The following is a 21456-nucleotide window of genomic DNA, read 5'->3' as shown; positions in this document are numbered from 1 at the left end:
GCAGCTTGCAGCCTCAGTTTCGTTCTGCCTAGCAAAGGAGAAGGACGTATGGCTCCCTTTGGGCCCAGCGCCCTGAGGAGAAATTTTATTTTATTTTACTTTACTTTTTCTTGAAGAATCTTCTTTCAACTGTTGGCTGAGAGACAGGCTGGATATTATAGATCCTTGTAGTCTACTCAGTCCGACCAGCAAGCGTGGGCACACCTTTGCAAAGAGGCTTGGTCTGCCACGCCATACCTCATGACTCCTGAGGTGGCCGGTGAGCTTTGCTCCGAGGTCCACATATGACTGAGCTGTGGTGTTGTCTCACTCACAGTGGACCGGGCCGACAGCTACCTCCATTGCGGTTGTAGGTCTGTCAGGAATGCGTCAGCGAGTCCTCGCTCGGACGGGTAAGTACAGTCCCTCCTGCTTCGGTGGGTTGGTACAGCTGGGCATTCCTGGGGTTCGGGGGTCCCTTCCCCTTACTTCCCTGCTCCTTTCCCTTGCTGCATTGCTAACATTGCCGCTGTCAGGGGGGAGGGGGCCTTCCTGAGGGGACTGTGTTATCTGGCCTGTGTTTTTTCTTTTTTGTATTGGGCTTTCCTGTGAGGTAAAAAGCCCTGTGATGAGCACAGATGTTTATGATTATACTTCAGCAGACGCTGACTGATTGGTGACACCTGTAATGGTTTTGCTTTTTATGCTGTATCTGTGACTTGTCCTTAAATAAAACAGCCCTATGAGGCTTTTCCTGTTTAAACACAGGTCCCTGCAAAAGTTACCTCACGGTTCTTTTCCTCACAGGCAGCGCTGTGCAGTCTCCTCCTGAGGGAGTCCCCTGGTTACCCCTGGTCAGCGCAGCAAGTGGGTGAGAGGCCCTGAATAGGGCTCTAGGAGCTTTTGTCTATTTGTATGGACAGATGTGCATTTTATAATACACACTATATGTAAATATTGGAGTCAGTATCTGGGTCCTTCCCCACATGCTGGTGGTGGCAGCAGGTGTTAGCACCTGGGATTCCCACAGAGTTTTTATTGTTGGTCCTGGACACAGTTTGTGCCAGGGTGGGGGTGGACTGCGGGCGGGCGGTAAAAGAGTGCCCCCTTCCCCCGTTATCCCCTGGGGAATGCTCTGTTATGGAGCCATGGACTAGGTACCTAGTTGAAAAAAAAAAAAAAAAAAAAGGCAGAATAAGGCATTTATGGGTGCGCTTTTTACTGCTGCAAGGGACTCTCCTAAGCTGCATAGTGCAGCTGGGTTTCCGCTGAGGGCTCGGTCTTTTTTGGATCACACAAATCAGACCGCTGTGTAGGTTTTTTCCTTCTGTGCCCTTCTTTGATAATTTCTGAGATGCGGAATGAGAAAAGCCACTGAGGGCTTTTGTAGTCCCTCACCGCCGGGCGGGAACCCCTACTTGTATGGATCTGACTGATAGAAGATCCGAAGTACTGACCCGTTCCATGTTTACCATGCTGGGGTCTGGCTTGCGGCCTATTGTGGCCACTACACTGGGGTCTCAGTGGTCGCTGGCGCTATTTTTTTGGGAGATTTTTCAATTACATTGAAAACTCCCATTGGCGCCCATTTTGTCGTAGCCACGCTATGGCGCAGCTTACATTGTGCTGGCCTTTTTCCTGTGGCCGCGTTCTGAACGCTCGGCGGCCATCTTGGAGTAGTCCTGACCCCTAGTGCTGTATACAACTCACAGAGTGAGCATTTTGCACCAGACAGTGGAGGAGCACCGACTCTCTCCTGAGGTTATTAGCCTAGCGGACCAGCTGGTCCAGGGCCTCATATAGGTCTGTGATGCTTCATTGAATGCTGCGCCCTTGTTATCCAGGGCGTCTGTTTCAGAATGGTTTTATGCACACGGTGGTGTAGTGCTTAACTCCATTACTTGGCAGCAAAAGAGTCATTGGTTCGAATCTGCACACTGACGCCAATCTGCACACTGACGCCAATCTGCCTGGAGCTTGCATTGTCGCTCCCTGTGTCTGTGTGGGTTTCCTCCGGGTACTCCGGTTTCCTCCAAAGACATGTGTGCATACACCTACATAATATACATACACACTATGTGTGTGTATTATTTAGGGGCAACCCTCCCAGGCCGTCAAAGGCCCAGCTGGGGGACTAATCTGTCCCTGGGTGCATAAGCCGATCACGCCGGCACCCAAATCCTGCCAATGTATATAGCCTTCCCTCCCTGTCTCTAGGTGGGAGGGGCGGCTTGCAGGTTCACAATTCAGTGAAACCTCCCTGCTCTCCGACTAGTGGGTCTGCGAGGTGGTCTCTTCGGAGTACTAGATAGGGTTTCCTCCTATCCACAGAACAAAGTTCTGTCCTTGTGTCTTCCCCTCCCGGCACGTCGGTCTGCCTTGGGCAGTGTGGGATTTGCTAAGCTGCAAGGTAATTTTACCTTTCCTGCAGGACGAGAGTTTTGGGGTTTTCTATGGGCCTCAGGCCCTAAATACCTTTGTGAACGTCGGGTAGTTCCGCATGGAATCCATTTGTTCGGTGGTGTCCTGACGTCCTCGGACATCAGGGACGCATACATGCATGTCCCGTTTTGCACATGTCACAGTGTTTTTTTCTGTGCTTCGTGATGAGAGAAGGGTCTCTGTCAGCCTGTGGCCCTCCCTTTTGATCTGGCGTCAGCACCATGGGTTTTCAGCTAGGAGCTCGCACTTATTTGAATTTTGTTGGGACAGCGAGGCTTTGCCTCATTGGCTACTTTGACGACTTTCTTCTGAGAGCAGCTTCTGTCTCCGACCTAGTGGATGGGTTATTCCCATTCAGACCCTCCGAAGATTCGGGTGGATGTTAAACGTTTAGGCCAGAAAGTGTAGCTCAGTGGCAGCAAGCCTGCCCTACATGTGTGCGACCCAGGGTTCAAATTATGGGCATGCTAGGTTCCGACTCAGCGTTGGAGTATCTAGTGTTGATCCAGACTCCTCAGTGGCAAAGGTCCTTCTTCCCCTGGAGAAATTGCAGACTCTTCAGTCTGCGGAGAAGGTATTGGCATCACGCAATCGGTCTTCTCTCCGGGCGCCTGCTGGTTCAGGGTCTGTGGGTAGCCTCCTTCAAGGTGGTACTGTATGCCCAGTTCCACACCCTGGTTTTCCAGTGGAACTACTGTCCAGGTGGTAAAAATCTCTTGTCTCTGAAATCATTAGATTCCTGTGCGCCACCTAGTCAGAGTCTCTCTGAGTTGGTGACAGAGATTCCCGACTCTTCGGTCCGGGAAGTTGTTCCTTCCTTCCAGTGGTCGGTGTTTACGACGAATGCCAGCTCACGGGTTGTGAACCTGGAGGTTCACAAAACTGGGGGGTCCAGTCGGCCCTGAGTCGCTGGACTTGCGTGGACCTATGACCACACCTCCTTGAATGTGTCTGGTCTCGGTAGCTACCCAGGGTCGGGCCTGGCTAGTGCCTGGTGGAAGACCGCCTGGGAATACCAGGTGCTGTCTACTGTTCATTGTCCTACTATTTTAGGCGATCAGGCTATGCTTCTCCTTGTGGTCGACCAATCTGGTTTCAGCCGGACAACGCCACGGCCGTGGCTTCAGTCTACCATCAGGTATGCCAGCAGGCAGACTACTGGAGTCGCCAGATGCTGGACCAGGGCGACTGGTCTTTGTGCTTGGGGTGTTTCGGCTCCCTTGCAGGAGGTGAGCCTCACATGGCATGGATCTCCTGGCAGCTTGTCTCCGCCGCAAGGGTGTCAGTTAGTGGCCAGGTCTAGTGATCTTGTACAGACGCGTCAGTCACGCTGGTGGCCCTGTGTTGTCTGTATCGGTGATTTTTTGCCATTCCTCCATGGTAGTTGCTTCCTCGGCCGCTCCACAGAGTGGATGCTGAGGAGATCCCGATGATTCTAATCGCTCCAGATTAATCTCGGCGTCCTTGGTACGCTGATATCGGGCGCCTGGTAGCGGAGGCACCCTGGCGATTGCCAGGGCAGGAGGTTCCTGTCTCAAGGTCCCATACTTCCTCCTGTTGTACAGTCACTGACTTGCTTAACATGGTTATTGGAAGCCAGACTTTAGGTGACCAGGGTCTGTCTGACTCGGTCATCTCAACAGGGCACCGTAGTCTTCTTCCGGAGGATCTACCGTCGCACCTCTCTTGGTGCGAAGGGATGGAGTGACGTCCACGGGCGTACTTTCAATGTCCAGGGTCCTGCTGTTTTTAAAGCTTGGATTGGATCTAAAAATTGCTTAAAGCACCGTTTGAGGGCAGATTTCAGCCTTGGCTGTGTTCTTTTAGTGGCCTTTTTGCGGCCCGTTCCCTGGTGGGTCCCCTTTTTTTGTGTGCAAGGGGTTTGTCATATACTTTCCCCTCTTGGCCCATCTCTTCCCCCATGAGTTTTGACTCTGGTGCTCTCGGTTCTTCAGGAACCTTCCTTTTGGAAACATCAGAGAGATTTTCTCTTGACACTATCTCAGAAGGTGGCCCCTTTAGTGGCCTTTACCTCTGTTAGAGGGGTTTCTGAGTTGGCGGTCTTGTCTTGCAAGCCGCCATGCTTGATCCCCCATAAGGATTAGGTGATGGTGCGCCCGCGACCTTCCCTTCTTCCGAAGGAGGTTTCGGCCTTTCATACTTTAGGCGTGGTACGCGCTTTGCGGGTATACCAGCCTACTACGGCTCCATTTCGGAGCTTCTGACTCTCTTTTGTGTCGGTGTCTGGTCCACAAAAGGGCCTGGTGGTCTCGTCGACCACCATTTCTCGGTGGATCGGGCAGGCCGTCATACAGGCCTATGCTCCTAAGGGCGGGCCCCCCTTTCCGGTCACGGCACTTTCGACCAGGGCAATTGGTGCTTCCTGGGTTTTTTTTTTTTTTTTTTTTTTTTTTTCCCGACATCATGCGTCGGTCTCACAGGTGTGCGAGGCGGCGATTTGCTCGTCCGTTCACGCTTTTTCCAGAATGGTTGCTGTGAGTGCATCTTATGATGTTTTTTTCAGCCGCTAGTTTTTGCCGGCGACTGTTTAAAGTTGCACCTCCTCCGTTGAGGAGCTCTGCTTGTTTTGGGGTGAAGTTAAAATTGTTTTTACTGATATATTTCCCACCCCTCGTTTTTTGACACTGCTTGGGGACGTCCCACTTGTCAAGATTTAAGGAGCTGTGTCCGTCCATGGACGATAAGAGAAAATAGGATTTTTTGTACTCACCGTAAAATCCTTTTCTCTGAAGTCCATGGACGGACACAGCTCCCACCCCTCCTTTTTAGGTTTGTACTGCTTGTTACGAACTGAGGCTGCAAGCTGCAGTGAGGAGGGTTATGTCTGGAGGGACCGCCCCCTGGGCGGGGCTGTTCAACTCTGTTAATGTAACATGTATTTAACTATTTAACATGTTTCTGCCTAGTCCTCTCCTGTAAACAGGGAACATAACCCACTTGTCAAGATTTAAGGAGCTGTGTCCGTCCATGGACTTCAGAGAAAAGGATTTTACGGTGAGTACAAAAAATCCTATTTTTTTTTTTTTTTCTTTTTCTTTTATTAGTAAAGGTGTAGTGAAAAAAAAGTGGATTTGTATAATAACTATGTTTGCACCCCCAATAGACTGTCGAGTGAAAGAGCCACGAGCAGCCCTACAGAAAGCTCTGCTATACTAACTGCTTACATGGAATGTCTGAGGTTTACCATGCAGGAAAGTATTGGAAAGGACGAGGAACACAAGAAAATACGTCAAATGCTCATCAATGAACAGGTACAATAAACAATGATTTGCAGTACTAATGTGATGCTAAACGCACACTGTTTAATTTGTCCCTTCTATTTCTATATATGGATGATGGCACTGTAATTATTTTAATTACAATAAAACCACCTAAGTACCTTTTTCATAATCAATATAGAGCCATCGCATGATCCAGTTCTTTACCACCCTCTCTGTAGGGAAACCTAAGCAGGAGGAGTTTCTAGTCCTCTTCTGCTGGTCACATGTTAAAAAAAAAAAAAAAAAAAAAAAAAACGGAGTAAAAATAAATATCAATCAATGTGGTTTAAATTTTCATACAAATCTATACTTGAAATCAAATCTTGATTTTTTTTTTGGGAAATAACACGGTGTGGGCAGATTTCTGCTAGTGACCGGCTGTGTCACGCCCCTCCAGCCTGTGTCTTAGAGTAGGAGGGAGGTGAAGCCTCCATTAATCTACATGTAATATCCCTCCCCCATTGTGTTTAGCGGGCATGAAGGTGGAGGGAGGGAGTGGGCTGTCATTTACCACTGTGTATACGCTCACATGTGTGACTCTATAGTCGCGTGAGCTGCTCAGAAGTGATCAGGAGGAAATGCTCTGCATAGAAACTCATTGAAAACTGATAGAGGGGCACAAAATGAAAATTTTGGCACTGAAACCAAAAATGGATGCACTTGACCAAAAATTACAGTTTTAAAAAAATATATATTTAATTGTATTCAACTTTTTAATCGTATTACACATTAAAATATTGTTGGCCATTATTGGCATCTTTAACACAAGCTCAAGAAAAATGTATCTCTTTAAATGCTTATGTATGTCTTCACACTGGTCCGTTGCGCTTCCATTTTGTATTTAAAAATCCCGCTTGCTGCATTTTTGGTCAGTTAAAAAAACTGCACCAAAAATGCACCTCCCTGTTTAAAAAACTGCAGCAAGAGTGCTTCAATAATGCACCCATGTTACAATTGTGATGCGTTTTTTTTTCAGTGCATGACCTATGAAATATACACAATAAGCACAGTAAAATCGTGTCAAAATTGCGTGCGTTTTCAGCACCGTATCTGCACCTTTTTCTCTTATTGGCAAAATGCAGATAACACAGTTTTCGGCCGAAATTTCATTGCATCTCTAAAAACAGAGCATGTGCAGAGTTGCCAACACTGCTCTGCAAAATCCCTAACTAAATTGGGGACACGGATAGAATGTAGAGAACTGCGGGATCAACCAGTTTTTTTGCAGAGAATGTAAAACGAATCTCATAGTGACTGAATATAAACAGCATGTAATACACCATTTATTGAACGTTTTTTATGATGCGAGTCTAGTGCAGTGTTTCTCAACTTCAGTCCTCAAGGCACCCCAAAAGGTCACGTTTTCAGGCTTTACATTATTTTTCACAGGTGATCAGTTTCACTGCCTTTAGAAATTACCACAGCCGTTTCATCTGAGGGAAAACATGACTTGGCACCTTGAGGACTGGAGTTGAGAAACGCTGTTCTAGTGACACTTCAAAGCCAAACTTGTATATGCATACATTTCATTACTGTGCATTTCAATCTATGTAACCACTTCCCACCCACCGTATGCAGAATGACGGCCGGGAAGTGGTTCTGTTATCCTAACTGGACGTCATATGACGTCCAACAGGATAACATGCCAGCGCGCGCCCCTGGGGGCACGTGGCGTGTCAGTCTGGCACACCGCATCTCCGATCGTGGTAAGAAGCCTCTGACAGAGGCTTCTTACCACGTGATCAGCTGTGACCAATCACAGCGTGAACCAGGAAGTGCCGGTAAATGGCATTCCTCGGTGCGTGCTGAGAGGGAGAGCCGATCGGCGGCTCTCCCTGTCAGAGGGGGGGGGGGGGCTGTGCTGATAATCAGCACATTGATTATCAGCACAGCCCCCATCAATTGAAAAAATAAGCTGCCAATCAGTGCCCCATCATAACCCCTTGCCAGTGTTCATTACAGTGCCAATCAGTGCCCAACAGTAACACCTGTCAGTAACCAATCATTACCTCCTCATCAGTGCCATCTGTCGGTGCTCATCAGTGCTGCCTATTGGTGCTCATCAGTGCCACCTATCGGTGTCCAACAATTCTTATCAGTGCCATCTCATCAGTGCCCGTCAGTGAAGGGCAAAACAACATTTTATGACAAACTAAGAATTTTTTTATTTTTTTTTCCTAGCAAAAATGTTGGTCTTTTTTTTTAGTTTTGATTAGTAAAAATTAAAAACCCCAGAGGTTATCAAATACCACCAAAAGAAATCTCTATTTGTGGGAAGAAAATGATAATTTAGTTTGGGTACAGTGTTGCATTAACGCACAATTGTCATTCAAAGTGTGACGGCGCTGAAAACTGTCCTGGGCAGGAAGGGGTGAAAGTGCATGGTATTGAAGTGGTTAAAAAGTATGTTTTCACATTTATTGCCCCTGGTCCAAACCTCATCTCAATCTTTCTGTTTTTTTGTTTTTTTTTCATAGCTCATTCCTATTATCGATTCCTCCTTCAAAGATCTGAAGCTTCACAACGGTCCACTATTTGGTCTAGTAGAGGAAACCATCCGTTCATGGGAGGGAAAAGTAGAGAATCCAGAGTTTGGAGAGGACCTTATCCAAATCTACACCAGTGTGTTGTCTTCCTTTTGGGAAAGTCTGGAAAGGGTGTGTGTGACCCATGTTGATGTTATTGAAGCTGATGAAAAGGAACTCGCAGGGGTTTCTGGACTTCTCCAAGTTTTGAAGAACCCAAGCGCTTCCTTGAAGACTAGCAAAAAGAAGAAAGCCAGAATCCGATTCACAGATGAAGAAGAAAGTGGCATTCTTAAGCCCGAGCCCCGAGAAACTTCAGGGGCATCTTTGAACACGGATGGATCCCAACCCTTGACTGCTATGAGGCAATCTCACCTCCAAGATTTGGTTTGCAAGTTGGCAGAGCTGAGCATGGTTTATATAGGTGAACAGGGATCCAGCCGACACCTAAGGTTCCTTGCAGCCCTTCTTAGTGCGTTTTCCTCTGTCAGGGTCTTCCAGGTGCTTCTAGAACAGGTCGATGACAATGACCTAAGATCACCACCTAACCCTGCTGTACTCTTTCTCCATCAAAAACTTTCAGTCTGGCTGCAGAAATGCAAAAGACAAGAAGCCGATTTCTTGGTGGATATTTTGTATAGCGTGCTGCTTTGCTGCTCTGAACCTTTGGAGAGAGCGCACATTTTGGATGACTTGACAAAGGTAAATAAATCGGCGGCCTGTCTTTTAAATGTGCATATAGATATTCATTGTAAGACCAACAATGTCAGACAAGCAATCAGTGCTAAGAAACCGTGCCACATCCCCAAGCAGATCATAGCAAGAAATTTGTATGGAATAGTCGTTTTTTTTTTTTTTTTTTTTCTTTTTTTAATAGGAAATGGACATATATTAAAGTGGAGGTCCACAATAAAAAATGTTTTACTTACCAGAAATTGCGGTTGGATAGAAAAAGATCCTGGACTGCCGCACTCCTTAAAACAATGCCTTTATTGTACAAATGAAATCCATAAAACAACCAAAGCGATGCAGTCAAAAATGGCTGACATGTTTCACATCATGTGATGCTTACTCATAGATGTGAAACATGTCGGCCACCTTTTTCCTGTTGCTCACTTCATTTTGACTGCATCGTTTTGGTTGTTTTTTGGATTTCATTTGTACAATAAAGACATTGTTTTAAGGAGTGCGGCAGTCCAGGATCTTCTTCTATCCCAGGGGTCTCCAAACTTTCTAAACAGGGGGCCGGACTGTGGCCATTGGGAGTAGAAAAGGGCCCAACATCAATGGGAATAAACAGTCCCCTGTCTTTGGTGTCAGTGGGAGGAAGAATTGTGCTCCTTCGTTGGTGGGAGGAGTTGTGCCCCATCATTGGTGTAAGTGGGAGGAATTGTACCCCATCAGTGGTGTCCTTTTGCCCAATTGTTGGTGTCATTGGGAGGAATTGTGCCCCCTCAATGGTCTCAGTGGGGGGGGGGGGGGTTAATGTTGGTATTAGTGGTTGAAATGTTGCCCCAAGGGCCTGATAAAAGCGAGAAAAGGGCCGCAGTTTGGAGACCACTGTTCTATCCAATGCACCTGTACATACATAGCCAGCACTTTTTTGGTTTAGTGGGACGGAAGCAAAGCCAAGGGATCAGCAGTTTTTAGTGCAGTATCATCTCTCACAGAAAAATTGCGGTTGCTATGCGGATCTTCCTAATCTGCCTCTTCCTAGTCTGCAGCTGGTCTTCATGCTTGCGTTGTCTTCTGGGGAATGGTGCACGCTGCTTTTTGGGAACTGTGTGTATCCCAGAGAGCAGCCGCCCATTCATACAGCGCCACGAGACTCGCGCATGCGCAGTAGGAAACGGGCAGTGAAGCCGCAAGGCTCCACGGCCTGTTTCCCATAGTGAGGATGGCGGCGCCGGGAGCTGCAACAATCGAGGGATCGGCATCGGGGGGCAGACATCGCGGGCGCCTAGGACAGGTAAGTGTCCTTATTAAAAGTCAGCAGCTACAGTGTTTTGTAGCTGCTGACTTTTAAAAAGAAAAAAATCACGGGTGGAACCCCGCTTTAATAGGCCCAATAGAAACAAACAAAAAAAGGCCAATAAAATACAAAAGGTTATTGTACAAATGTTAAAACTAGACAACGGGGTTCTAATGTGGAAACCCCATACAAATCGCTATCGCATTAAAGCACTATGGATACCCATCTAGTGATTTAAAAAGAGACCAGAAGGTCACTGACGCATGAATGAGAAGCCAACGCGTTTCAACTTCTGTTGTCCTCTTTAGGGGGTTGATGCGATGGGTAATCTCTACAAAAGACAATATAATGACTAATGAGTACAACAAACATTTTTGTTAAAATGATGTATATAAAACATTTTTTTTTTTTTTTATATTCTAAACACAAAGGAGGGAAGTGTAACATGTTGTTATTAATATCTTTTTAGCAAGACTTTACAATCACTTAAAGACCTCATCCTACAGATATGTTCTAAAATGGGTTACGATGTGGTAAATGTGTGGCAAATACTGCAGCTTCTGACTTTTAATCTATGGACACTTACCTGCCCAGGGAGCTTGCAATATCGGCACCCCAGCCAATCTTTGGATCGGCTGTCGGGTGCAGTCGCTGCCATTCCTGGTAAGGGAACCTGGTAGTGAAGCCTTTCAGCTTCATAGCCGGTTCCCTACTATGCATGCGCGTAGTGCGCTGCGCCTTCTAATTGGTCCGGCGTTGGAGGAAGTAGGAGGGGGCCGAACTTCCGGGAGACGGGCCTTGGCCTCGTCTCCCGGAAGTGGGGAACGGTATCTGTCAAAAACGGGTATCTGTCCCCTCCTCCCTCCAGAAAGGTGGCAAATGTGGAACCGGAGGGGGTGACGGATTTTGAGTGGAACTTTTAATTTTAAGGTAGAATTTCAAGGAAGCCCTGCTAAAAATTCCAGACCACAAATGTGTTTTTCTGGATATTTTTGTTGTTGTTCTGTCTCTTACTGTTAAAATAAACTTGCCATTAAAATTATAGACTGATAATTTCTTTGTCAGAGGGCAAACTGAATCTGCAGGGAATCAAATACTTTTTCCCCTCGCTGCCTATTTATGAATACAGAGCTGCATTGGTGTGTGTGCTTTAGATCTACTTTGACCCTGGCATGAAATCCATAATCTATACACATACTATTCAGTAGGTGACAAAGCAGTCTGCCAACTAAAACAGTTCCACATTTTAACAAAGTAGTAAAGAAAACATAAGATATGTTGGTAATTTTTGTCTTTTTCCTTCTTTTTAGATCGATGTTCAGTGGCATGTTTTTCTGTCCATCATTCAGAAGGTAAGCTTTAAAGAAAAAGTTTGGGGTTTAGAAAAAAAAAAAACAGATGTTATACTTACTTGCCTAAATGTTGCAGCATCAGTGTAATGCTGCATCTGTCCCACACTGACTCCAAAAACTGAGCAGTCACATGACCACTGATCACTCAGTTCCCGGTCTTCTCAAAGCAGAGCGCGATGACTGTCGGTCACCACTCTCTGCTCTGCCCCTCGAGTGCTCACTTGAGAACCCGGATGGTGAGTTGGTGGGCGCAGCTGACTTTGGCTCTTAGCTGTGTGCTGAGACCCAGAGCTAGCTGTCAATCAAGCTGGATCCCGACAATATTTAAGAGTCTGTGACATCAGTTGAGTTGAGTAAGCTTTAGTCTGCTGACAGCTGATTCTGGGTCACAGGAGAGCAAAATTAAGTGCACTTCTGTGACCCAGAGGAGAAGAATGGCCAAAAATATTTTGACCATACTTCCCTTTTTTAAGAAGAAAAAATATATTTTAGAATTCAGTCAGTCCAATGTATTAGGTAGCTAACAGAGGTAGGGAAGTGTGATTGCACTGTTACCATTACAAATGTAAAGGCTAGAACCTTCAGAAACTGGGTGCAAATATTTAGGATACATTGTTGAGTCATGGTACATTGATATCTATAATATTAACACAATAGATCAGGGGTCGCCAAACTTTCTAAACAAAGGCTCAGTTTATTGTACTTGAGTAATATGGAAAGAGTGTAGTAAAACTGCGCCAAAGGGAAAAACTAGTCTCAATCAATAAAACGTAGGCAGCAACTCTTGTGTATGACATAAATCACAGTGTAGCATAAATAATAGAAAAATACAATTGCGCTAAAATCTGTAATTCCACAAATCAATCTTTCAGATTTATAGATATAAGGTTCATATAAAAGTATACCGGTGCTTTATAACTAGGAGCCTTAAGGCCCCTTTCACATGGGGCAGTGGAGGTGCATATTTTCCGCGAAATATAAGCCGCTAGTGGTGCTGTTTTAACCTCCACTAGCGGCCGAAAAAGGGTTAATGGCGTCCGCAATGCGCCTCTATAGAGGCACATTGCCGGTGGTATTACCGCGGTTTCCCATTGATTTCAATGGAAAGGAGCGGTATAGGAGTAGTAAACACCACGCTCCTGTACCGCTCCAAAGATGCGGCTAGCAGGACTTTTGGAGCCATCTTGCTAGTGCACCGCTTCAGTGTGAAAGCCTTTGGGCTTTCACATTGAAGCCTGCAGGGCACGATTTTTTTTAGGCGGTATAGCAGCGCTATTTTTAGCGCTGAACCGTCTGAAAAACATGTCAGTGTGAAAGGGGCCTAAAGGTTTCTGATGAAATCCGCGATCAAATAGTGAGGTTTTCTTTTTGCCAGCTTTAAATGATCCCCTGTTACAGGGGATCAAAAAACGCTTTTGGCTTAAACCCAGCCTAGGTCTTTCTCCCTGTATAAACGTACACCTGTCCACTGAACGCTTCTCGTTCACTCATTGAGATGGATGGATTTTTATAAAAAAGTATTGCACTTACATATTCGTGCCCCTGGGCGACGTCATCTCTGACGAAATGCATAGGGAGGAGCGACGCGGTGACGTCACCTCGTGTATTCCCTCGTGTCCCGGAAGGACGGATTTGTCCAATAAAATGGAGCTTAGTTATATAGTATGAGGCTGTATATTCTGCAATATTTACATTTTTGGTAAACTCAATGAATCTAAGCTCTGCAAGCTGGGATAACATGCACTGCGTTGATGCATTTACACAATTTCACAGTAACCATGAGATAAAACAAAGTTCAGGAATATTCCTTTATCCCATAGTCTTGCAAATCTATGAACACTACAAACTGTATGATTGAATCGGTTCTCGTATCGCTGTTTTACTAACCTGACAGCTTATTATTCTAAATAGGAAACCTTAATTTTGTTTGCAGATATTTAAAGATTCTAACTACCAACAAGAATAAGTCCTTGCATTTAAAGAGCACCTGTCATTTCAGATCTTTTATTGCAGCACCTGTTAGCGGGCATCCACTCACCTGCTGCCGCCACGTTCCCTCACCTTGGTGTGTAGCTGCCGCATCACCAGCCATCCCATTAATGTGAATGGGACTGTTGGTGAGTCAACAGTGGGTCAGAGGAGAAAACGCTGCGGGACAGAGATGACAGTTTATCTTTTAAAAATGATGATTTAAATTGAGTTGATATACATCAAGCCTTTTTACTAGTGATTTAAACTGACTTGATTTCAATCAAATACACCCTGGGTTGGATATGCTGTCAACGGGACACTGTGCACCATGACTTGCTTTTTATTTCTTTATAGCTTAAATGGTGAAGGCAGTTCCCACTGTTATGTCTCTTCTTACAGTAAAGTGTTACTGCATCTGAGCACCACAAATCAAATACTTAATTAAATATTTAATTAATTTTTAATATTCAAAGCAGACTCTGTGCATTTATTTTGTTGAGAAACCACTATGAAAACCCCCCAGAATTTCTGGCGGTGGCCATCTTAAAGCGGAGCTCCACCCAAAAGGGGGAAGCTCTGCTTGTCTGCCTCCTCCCTCCACCCTGCTGCCACATTTGACACCTTTTGGGTGGGTGGGGGTTAGCGGGTACCTGGTTTTGATAGGTACCCGCTCCCACTTCTGGCTGAGCTCCCTGCGAGTTCGGCCCCCCCTCCTTCTTCCCCCACAGCTGGCCCATTGATAGAGTGAAGTGCGCTTCGGGCATGCACAATAGGGGGCCGGCTGTGAAGTCGTGAGGCTTCACTGCTGGTTTCCCGTGGTGGAGATGGTGGCAGGAGCACCTAATGGCTGATTGAACAATTGGCTGAGGTGAGGACGCTGCGTGATTAGTGGACAGGTACGTGTCATAATATTAAAAATCAGCAGCTACAGTATTTGTAGCTGCTGACCTTTTATTTTTCTGAATTGGCCCCGGTGCTACTCTTTTAAAGCTTCAACTTTCTTTTCACCAGAAATAATGATTAATGGAATGGTCAGTCCCAGCATAGATCAGACCTCTGTACCATGTTACTCTGTTGTCTGCAGATCTCCTGATATTCTGGGTTTAGTTGAGGCTTAGTACCATGTGACATTCTGTATAGTCTGGATGTAGACTGAGGGCCTTACAGCCACTTCCTGCTGCATCTCTAGCCTAAAACGCACGCCTCTATTGACTTTCAGTCTGTGCAAATGATGTAGCTTGCTTTACAGCTCTGATGGTGGGTGGGATTGAATACATCCTAATTGGCATTCAATCCCACCAAGTCACACCTACAGGAAGAGTCCAAACCTCCCAATTCCCACCTCACAGATCGCACCCTCCCAGAGCCTGTGTTTCGTCAGATTAGGTGACCCATCAAATCTTATAACAGAAGTGACGTCCCATCATGGCCATCTTGGTACACTTGGCCACAGTAAGCCTGCAGTCTGAAGTCGCCAAGCGGACATCTATTTACACCCACCGGAATCTTGCATTTCACACTTATTTTTACCAGTGAACTGAGCTTATATAGTGAAATACAGCATTTAGAAGTCTGTGACACGGTTTTAAAAAGGAAGTAAACCCTGATGGGTTTTCCTTACTCTTTTGCTGCCTGAACAGCCTGCAAATGTAAGGCATAATTGGCTAGTATGCATTGCATATTGGCCCATTATTTGACACTTGGCTGCCAAAGAATGCAGCTGCAGGAAGCGTCCATCTTCTGTGTCTTCTTCCTTCCGGGCTGCGGACTCCGGCTCTGTGATTCGCCGGAGCCGCCTGACGTCACTCCCGCGCATGCGCACGAGAGCCACAATTCGCGGCACAGGCTGGGGAAGAAATGGCACTTAGTTTTGTTTCTTCCCCGTAAATGCGTAGTGAAGATTTGTGGCGGACTACAAGTAAATCATCTCCTAAACGGCGCACATTTAGGAGATATTTCCACCATGTATAGGTAAGCCTTATTCTAGGCTTACCTATAGATAGAAGTAGTCCAACAGGGTTTACAACCACATTAAAGTTGAATTTTAAAAGAAGCTGTCTTCTGTGAGATAAGCAAACCTGTGAGATTATCAGGCATGCCGCTGCTCTTAAAATTCAACATCAAAACAGTGATACGGACTTCTAAATCCTGTATTTCACGATATAAGCTCAGTTTAGTGGTAAAAATAAGTGTGACATGCAAGATTTCGGTGGGTGTGAAAGAATGTCCGCTTGGCGAATTCAGAATGTAGGTGTGGGGTGTACCAAGATGGCCGCAACGCAACGTCACTTCTGTTATGAAATCTGACAGGTCTCCTAATCTGACGAAATACCTGAACCCTCCCTGAAACTACAGAGGCTCAAAGCATGATGGGACATGTAGTATCAGGACTGGTAAAAGAGGGAAACAGGAAGTCACAGAACTTTGAAATTCTGCCAGGAGAAGGAATGACATCAGACACAGAAGCCTGCATTTTACAGCTAGAGAGTAGGTAAGATACAGATCAAATGACAGTGGGGTTGTGATTCATTGACAAGCACAATGCATCTGTTTTGTGGAGGAAACGCTGGAGCTTTAAGTGCAAATATTTCATGTAGCATATACTTCCTGGAATCCATCTGCCCTTTGCTCAAGCATGCATGCATGCAGAAGAGTGTGCTTATCTGAGAAAACCCCTTTGTCTCTCCTCCTCTCCCCTCCTGAAAGGCTTTTGGGATTGTATGACATCGTTTGTCTAGGCAAGAAACTAGGAATAAACCAAAGAAATGTAAAAAAAAAAATGTTTTGCTAAAAATGCCCCCCTCGGCTTATACTCGAGTCACCTTTTTGCGCCTGATCTCCTGGATTTGGGGACCCGGTGCCGGCCATAGGTCCCCTGGACCCCAAACTTGGCACACGTGTAGCCCCACTCTTCCTCTACAAGTGTGCCAAGTTTACGGCCGGGGAGCATCGATTTTTCAAAGCCGGGCACCCCTTCCATAGACTCCCATGTTAAATGTCAGTCTAGGAATGGACACAGTGAGGCATGCAGCTGGACACCCTAGGCTTATACTCGAGTTCATAAGTTTTGCCAGTTTTTTTGTGGTAAAATTGGATGCCTCGGCTCATAATCGATACTTTCCTATCTAATTAGCTTCCTAAGGATTAAAAAATGAATGTTAATTGGGAGAGTGAAGTTCCACTTCAATGCACATTGACAGGGTGGAGGGAGGAGCAGATAACTGTGTAATACAGGTATTTTGCTCTCCCTTCCCGTCATAGATCGCTGCAGTATCCGCAGATATCTACGCCATGTCCGGCGCCTCCTCTGTCCCCCCGCTGTCTTCTGGGAGACACACATGTCCCAGAAGACGGCAGGGACCAGTGGGATCGCGCAGCGCGACTCGCGCATACGCAGTAGGGAGCCGCAAGGCTTCGCTCCCTGATTCCCTTACCGAAGATGGCGATGGCAGCACCCGAGAGCCGAGGGACAGATCGGCTCCGGGTGCTGACATCGCGGGCACCCTGGACAGGCAAGTGTCCCTGCCTTAAAAGAGGTATGTGTGTGTGTATGTGTGTATATATATATGTATGTATGTGTATGTATGTATATATATATATATATATATATATATATATATATATATATATATATATATATATATATATATATATATACATACCCCGCTTTAAGTACACTCACTTTACATACACTCGCGAGTAAGGACATACCCACAAGTGTATGAGAGTATAGCCGGCCCTGTTCCAGTGTACCCCTGACACCCCCACTACAGCCCCTGAGACCTAACTACAGCTCCTAACACCCCCACTACACCCCCTGACCCCCCACTACACCCTATAAGTCAAAAAAGGTATTGTTTCACTTTAAGTACATTTTCGTTTTACATACATGCTCTGGTCCCAATGTGTACTTAAAAGTGGGGTATGCCTGTATAATAATGCAGCACAAGGTGTGTTGGTCACAGATAGGCTGCCTGTGGATGGCTGCCGGGTCATAACAAGCTAGAAGCGGCTCTGTAGACAGTAAAAAACAAAAGATGGCGCTGCTCTCTTTTGTGTTTTTCCTATTTTAAAGCGGTTGTAAACCGCATAAACTTTTTTTTTTTCCCCCCAAACCTGCAATGCAAAAGGCATAATAGGCTAGTATGCATCGCATACTAGCCTATTATGAAATACTTACCTCGGAACGAGGTGTGTACCACTTACCTGGTCCACGCCGAGCAGGATGTCATCTTGCTCCGGCGTGTCTTCCGGGTATCGCCGCTCCAGCACTGTGATTGGCTGGAGCGGCGATGACGTCACTCCCGCGCGTGCGCGCGGGAGATTTAAAATCGTCAGGGTCCGGCGATGCCGGTCCTTCAGCCGTGGAGTCCCCCCTGCGCATGCGCCGCCCGCATTGCGGGGGTAATATCTCCTAAACCGTGCAGGTTTAGGAGATATTATCCTTACCTACAGGTAAGCCATGTTGTAGGCTTACCTGTAGGTAAAAGTCCAAATAGTGGGTTTACAACCACTTTAAAAGTCTGCAGTATTTGTAGCTGCTGACTTTAGAAAAAAATAAAAAATTGATGGAACTCCACTTTAAGATTCCCGAAACAAATAAAGTGCTAAACACATTTTTTAAGCCAATAGCTGTGCTTTATAAATGTGTGATTTATTTGTTTTGATTTTTGGGTTTTAATTACTAAAGCAGCAACTTGGCCGGGCAATACAGATACTTGTAAAGTAATTCAACATTAAATCTGTAATAAAATAATACAAAGTAATATCAATGGCAGATGCTTGGATCAGTGTAAAGCAATATACAAAACAATACAAAGAGGAAAATCTGCATACTTTCATGCTAGCTAGCAAAAAACGAAACGGTTTTAGTCCAGAGATTTTTGTTGCAAGTTTGTTGACCACATGAACACACCGAAGCCCTCCTGTGTAAAATGCGGTAGCTTCCACAGAACTATCCTCAATTATGGGACAAATGAGGACCAATTCACAAACTAAAAGCAGGCCGTTCCTTCCTTAAAGGTACAGCAACACACCAGAAGCTCAAATTCCAACTTTACAAGATAGCTGAAGACTTCCATTTGTTTGCATCAAATCCAAAAAAGCAGCAGTGGCTTCTGCTCTGATGAGTTTAAAACTATCAAACAAGGAGAAAGGCGGACATGGGTAGGGCAGGACACAAGACAATACAATGGGGGTCCCTAGCACACTTTCAAGCTAGCTAGCAAAAAATAATAATTAACTAAAATTGAACGCAATTCCTGACCCAAATACCACGCTTAAAGCGGAGGTCCGCCTAAAAAAAAAAAAAAAAAAATTAAAAGCCATCAGCTACAAATACTGCAGCTGCTGACTTTTAATAAATGGACACTTACCTGAGATTCGGCTGCCCCTGCCGCCACCCTCGGTGAGGGGAATCGGGAAGTGAAGCGTTGCAGGTTCACTTCCCGGTTCCCTACTGCGCATGCGCGTCCTAACTGGTCCTCGCTTTCTTCTGGGACCCGTGTGTTTTCCAGAAGACAGCGGGGGGGGGGGGGGGGGTTTGTTGCGTTAAGGGGCTTGAACCCCGCGCGAATCTATGCCCGGAGGTGGGTTCAAATACCTGTATTATACAGGTATCTGCACCCCCCTCCCCCCTGAAAGGTGTCAAATGTGACACCGAAAGGGGAGGAAGGTTCCGAAAAGCGGAGGTTCCATTTTTGTGTTGACCTCCACTTTAAAGCAGAACTAAACTCTACTAATCGGCTTCAGATATTTTTCATCTTTATGCTACTAGCCGTAGTAAATACAGGCATACCCCGCTTTAAGTACACTCACTTTACATACACTCGCGAGTAAGGACATACCTGCGAGTGTATGTAAAGTGCCTTACAAGTACTGTACGGACATTTTGCAGCCGCAGTAGAAGGAGCTGAAGCTCCGAGAGCATAGCCCGCCCTGTTCCAGTGTGCTCCTGACACCCCCACTACAGCCCCTGAGACCTCAACTACAGCTCTTGACACCCCCACTACAGTCCCTGACCCCCCACAACACCCTAGAAGTGAAAAAGGGTATTGTTTCACTTTAAGTACATTTTCGTTTTACATACATGCTCTGGTCCCGTTGTGTACTTAAAAGTGGGGTATGCCTGTAGATACTAAGGCTAGTAGGCTTTTACTTGTTTTAATATATTTTCTTTTTCTTTCTTTTTTTTTTTTTTTTACATTTCTTAAAGTGGAGCTCCACCCAAAAGGGGAGGCTGCGCTTTTTCACCAAAATTACCCCCCACCCCCCTTTCGCTGCCACATTTGGCAATTTTTTCCTGCTTCCACATAAGATCGCCACACGGCGATCTATGACATTTTCGGCCCCTCCTGCTGCCTTCTTGGAGACACACAGGTCCCAGAAGATGGTGGGACCATTCAGAAAGTGCAGCATGACTCCCATATCCACAGAAGATACAGGTTGTGAAACCAAAAGGCTTCACTTCCTGTTTCCCTTACTACAGATGCCAACGCCTGCACCCGGAGCCGATTGACGAATCTGCTTGGAGTGCCGAGATCACAGGATTCCTGGACAGGTTTCATCTGGAGGAAAGTAGGAGGGGGCTATCTCAGATAAGCACTCCCTCCAGCTTGCCTCAGCTAAAGGCAGGGGGATTCCAGGAAGTAAATACTACATGAATCATCTACCCTTACTCTAGATCAGGGATCCTCAAACTACGGCCCTCCAGCTGTTGCGGAACTACACATCCCATGAGGCCTTGTAAAACTTTGACATTCACAGACATGACTAGGCATGATGGGAATTGTAGTTCCTGAACAACTGGAGGGCCATAGTTTGAAGACCCATGCTCTAGATAGCTAGAACTGCTAGGGGGGGAGGGGGGCAAATGGATGAATTTACTTTGAATATAACAAAATCGATTACATTTATAATATGTTTTTCGTTTTTGGGGTGCTCAGATAGTTAAATTCCACTTTAACCCTAAACAGCCAGGCTCACCTTCTCAGACATTGAATCCCTGCATCTGTGCCGAATGTTATCTGCACACAAAACAACTAAATGGGCAGTAATAATTAGAAACGACTGGATCTCTGCTTTAAAGGAGAAGTCCAGCCTGAGCTTTTTAGGCTGGGCTTTTCCTCTGGGTCACAGGAGTGCAATTAGTTTTGCACTCCTGTGACCCGTTTTCAGCGGAGAGCGGTCTGAAGTCCGCTCTTTGCGGACGTCGCTGCAATCAGTCGGGGCATCACATCATCCTGACTTCCCAAGTCTGGATCCTCCAGCTGCCTTGACTTATGGCAGTCTCTGCTGCTCCCTGCCCCTCCACAGCTCAACGCTCCAATGAGTGTGGAGGAGCAGAGCAGGAGAGGTGCTGATTGACAGTCAGCTTCTCTCCGCTCTGGGGAGAGTGACAACCAAGACATCGGCGGTGTTCTGTGGCTCAGTTCTCAGTGCAGAGACAGCGGGGGACAGCTGTAGCATAGGTTTGATGCTCCATACACCTAGGTAAGTATGATTAGCAGAAAAAATAAAAAACATGCGTCTCTATTTAAGTTGTGTCTGTGTTAGGAGAGGCTTCTTTTTGTAAATTGCTTAACCTTTCTGGTTCCTCTGTATCAGGCCTGTTCTGATCCCGTCAAGCACTCCCTGATCTGTGATTGGCTGAAAGGGGACGTTCTCGGTGACAGACTTATTTCTCTGGCAAGTGACTTGTGTACCAGCGGCATTACCAACAAGTCAGGAAAATCGGAGACCTACTGCGCGGACAAATGGTCTCTACTGAGCTTGGTGCTCTCAGAACATGTTAAGAATGGTGAGTAGCGAAGAGTATCCCTGTGTGCGCAGGAGTATTAATGCTGGGCTATTTTCTCATATCAACCAGTCACAAGTTCTAATATGTACCAAAGCAGTAAAAGAATGGTTCATTTTTATCTTCAGAGGTTAATTCT

General features: G+C 46.0%; 1 protein-coding gene across 1 annotated transcript in view; it reads left to right on the top strand.

Moving 5' to 3' along the window:
* Positions 1-21456, top strand: part of LTN1 (listerin E3 ubiquitin protein ligase 1) — a 165148-nt gene that overhangs the window by 46801 nt on the left and 96891 nt on the right. Inside the window, exons 9-12 of the mRNA XM_040338841.1 lie at positions 5546-5693; positions 8180-8929; positions 11510-11551; positions 21128-21320. Of these exons, the coding sequence (XP_040194775.1) occupies positions 5546-5693; positions 8180-8929; positions 11510-11551; positions 21128-21320 (1133 nt within the window). The remainder of the gene's footprint in view (positions 1-5545; positions 5694-8179; positions 8930-11509; positions 11552-21127; positions 21321-21456) is intronic.

This window comes from Rana temporaria, chromosome 2 (genome assembly GCF_905171775.1).
Source record: "Rana temporaria chromosome 2, aRanTem1.1, whole genome shotgun sequence".
In the NCBI taxonomy this organism is placed as follows: Eukaryota; Metazoa; Chordata; class Amphibia; order Anura; family Ranidae; genus Rana; species Rana temporaria.
This window is presented reverse-complemented; position numbering and strand designations above follow the sequence as displayed.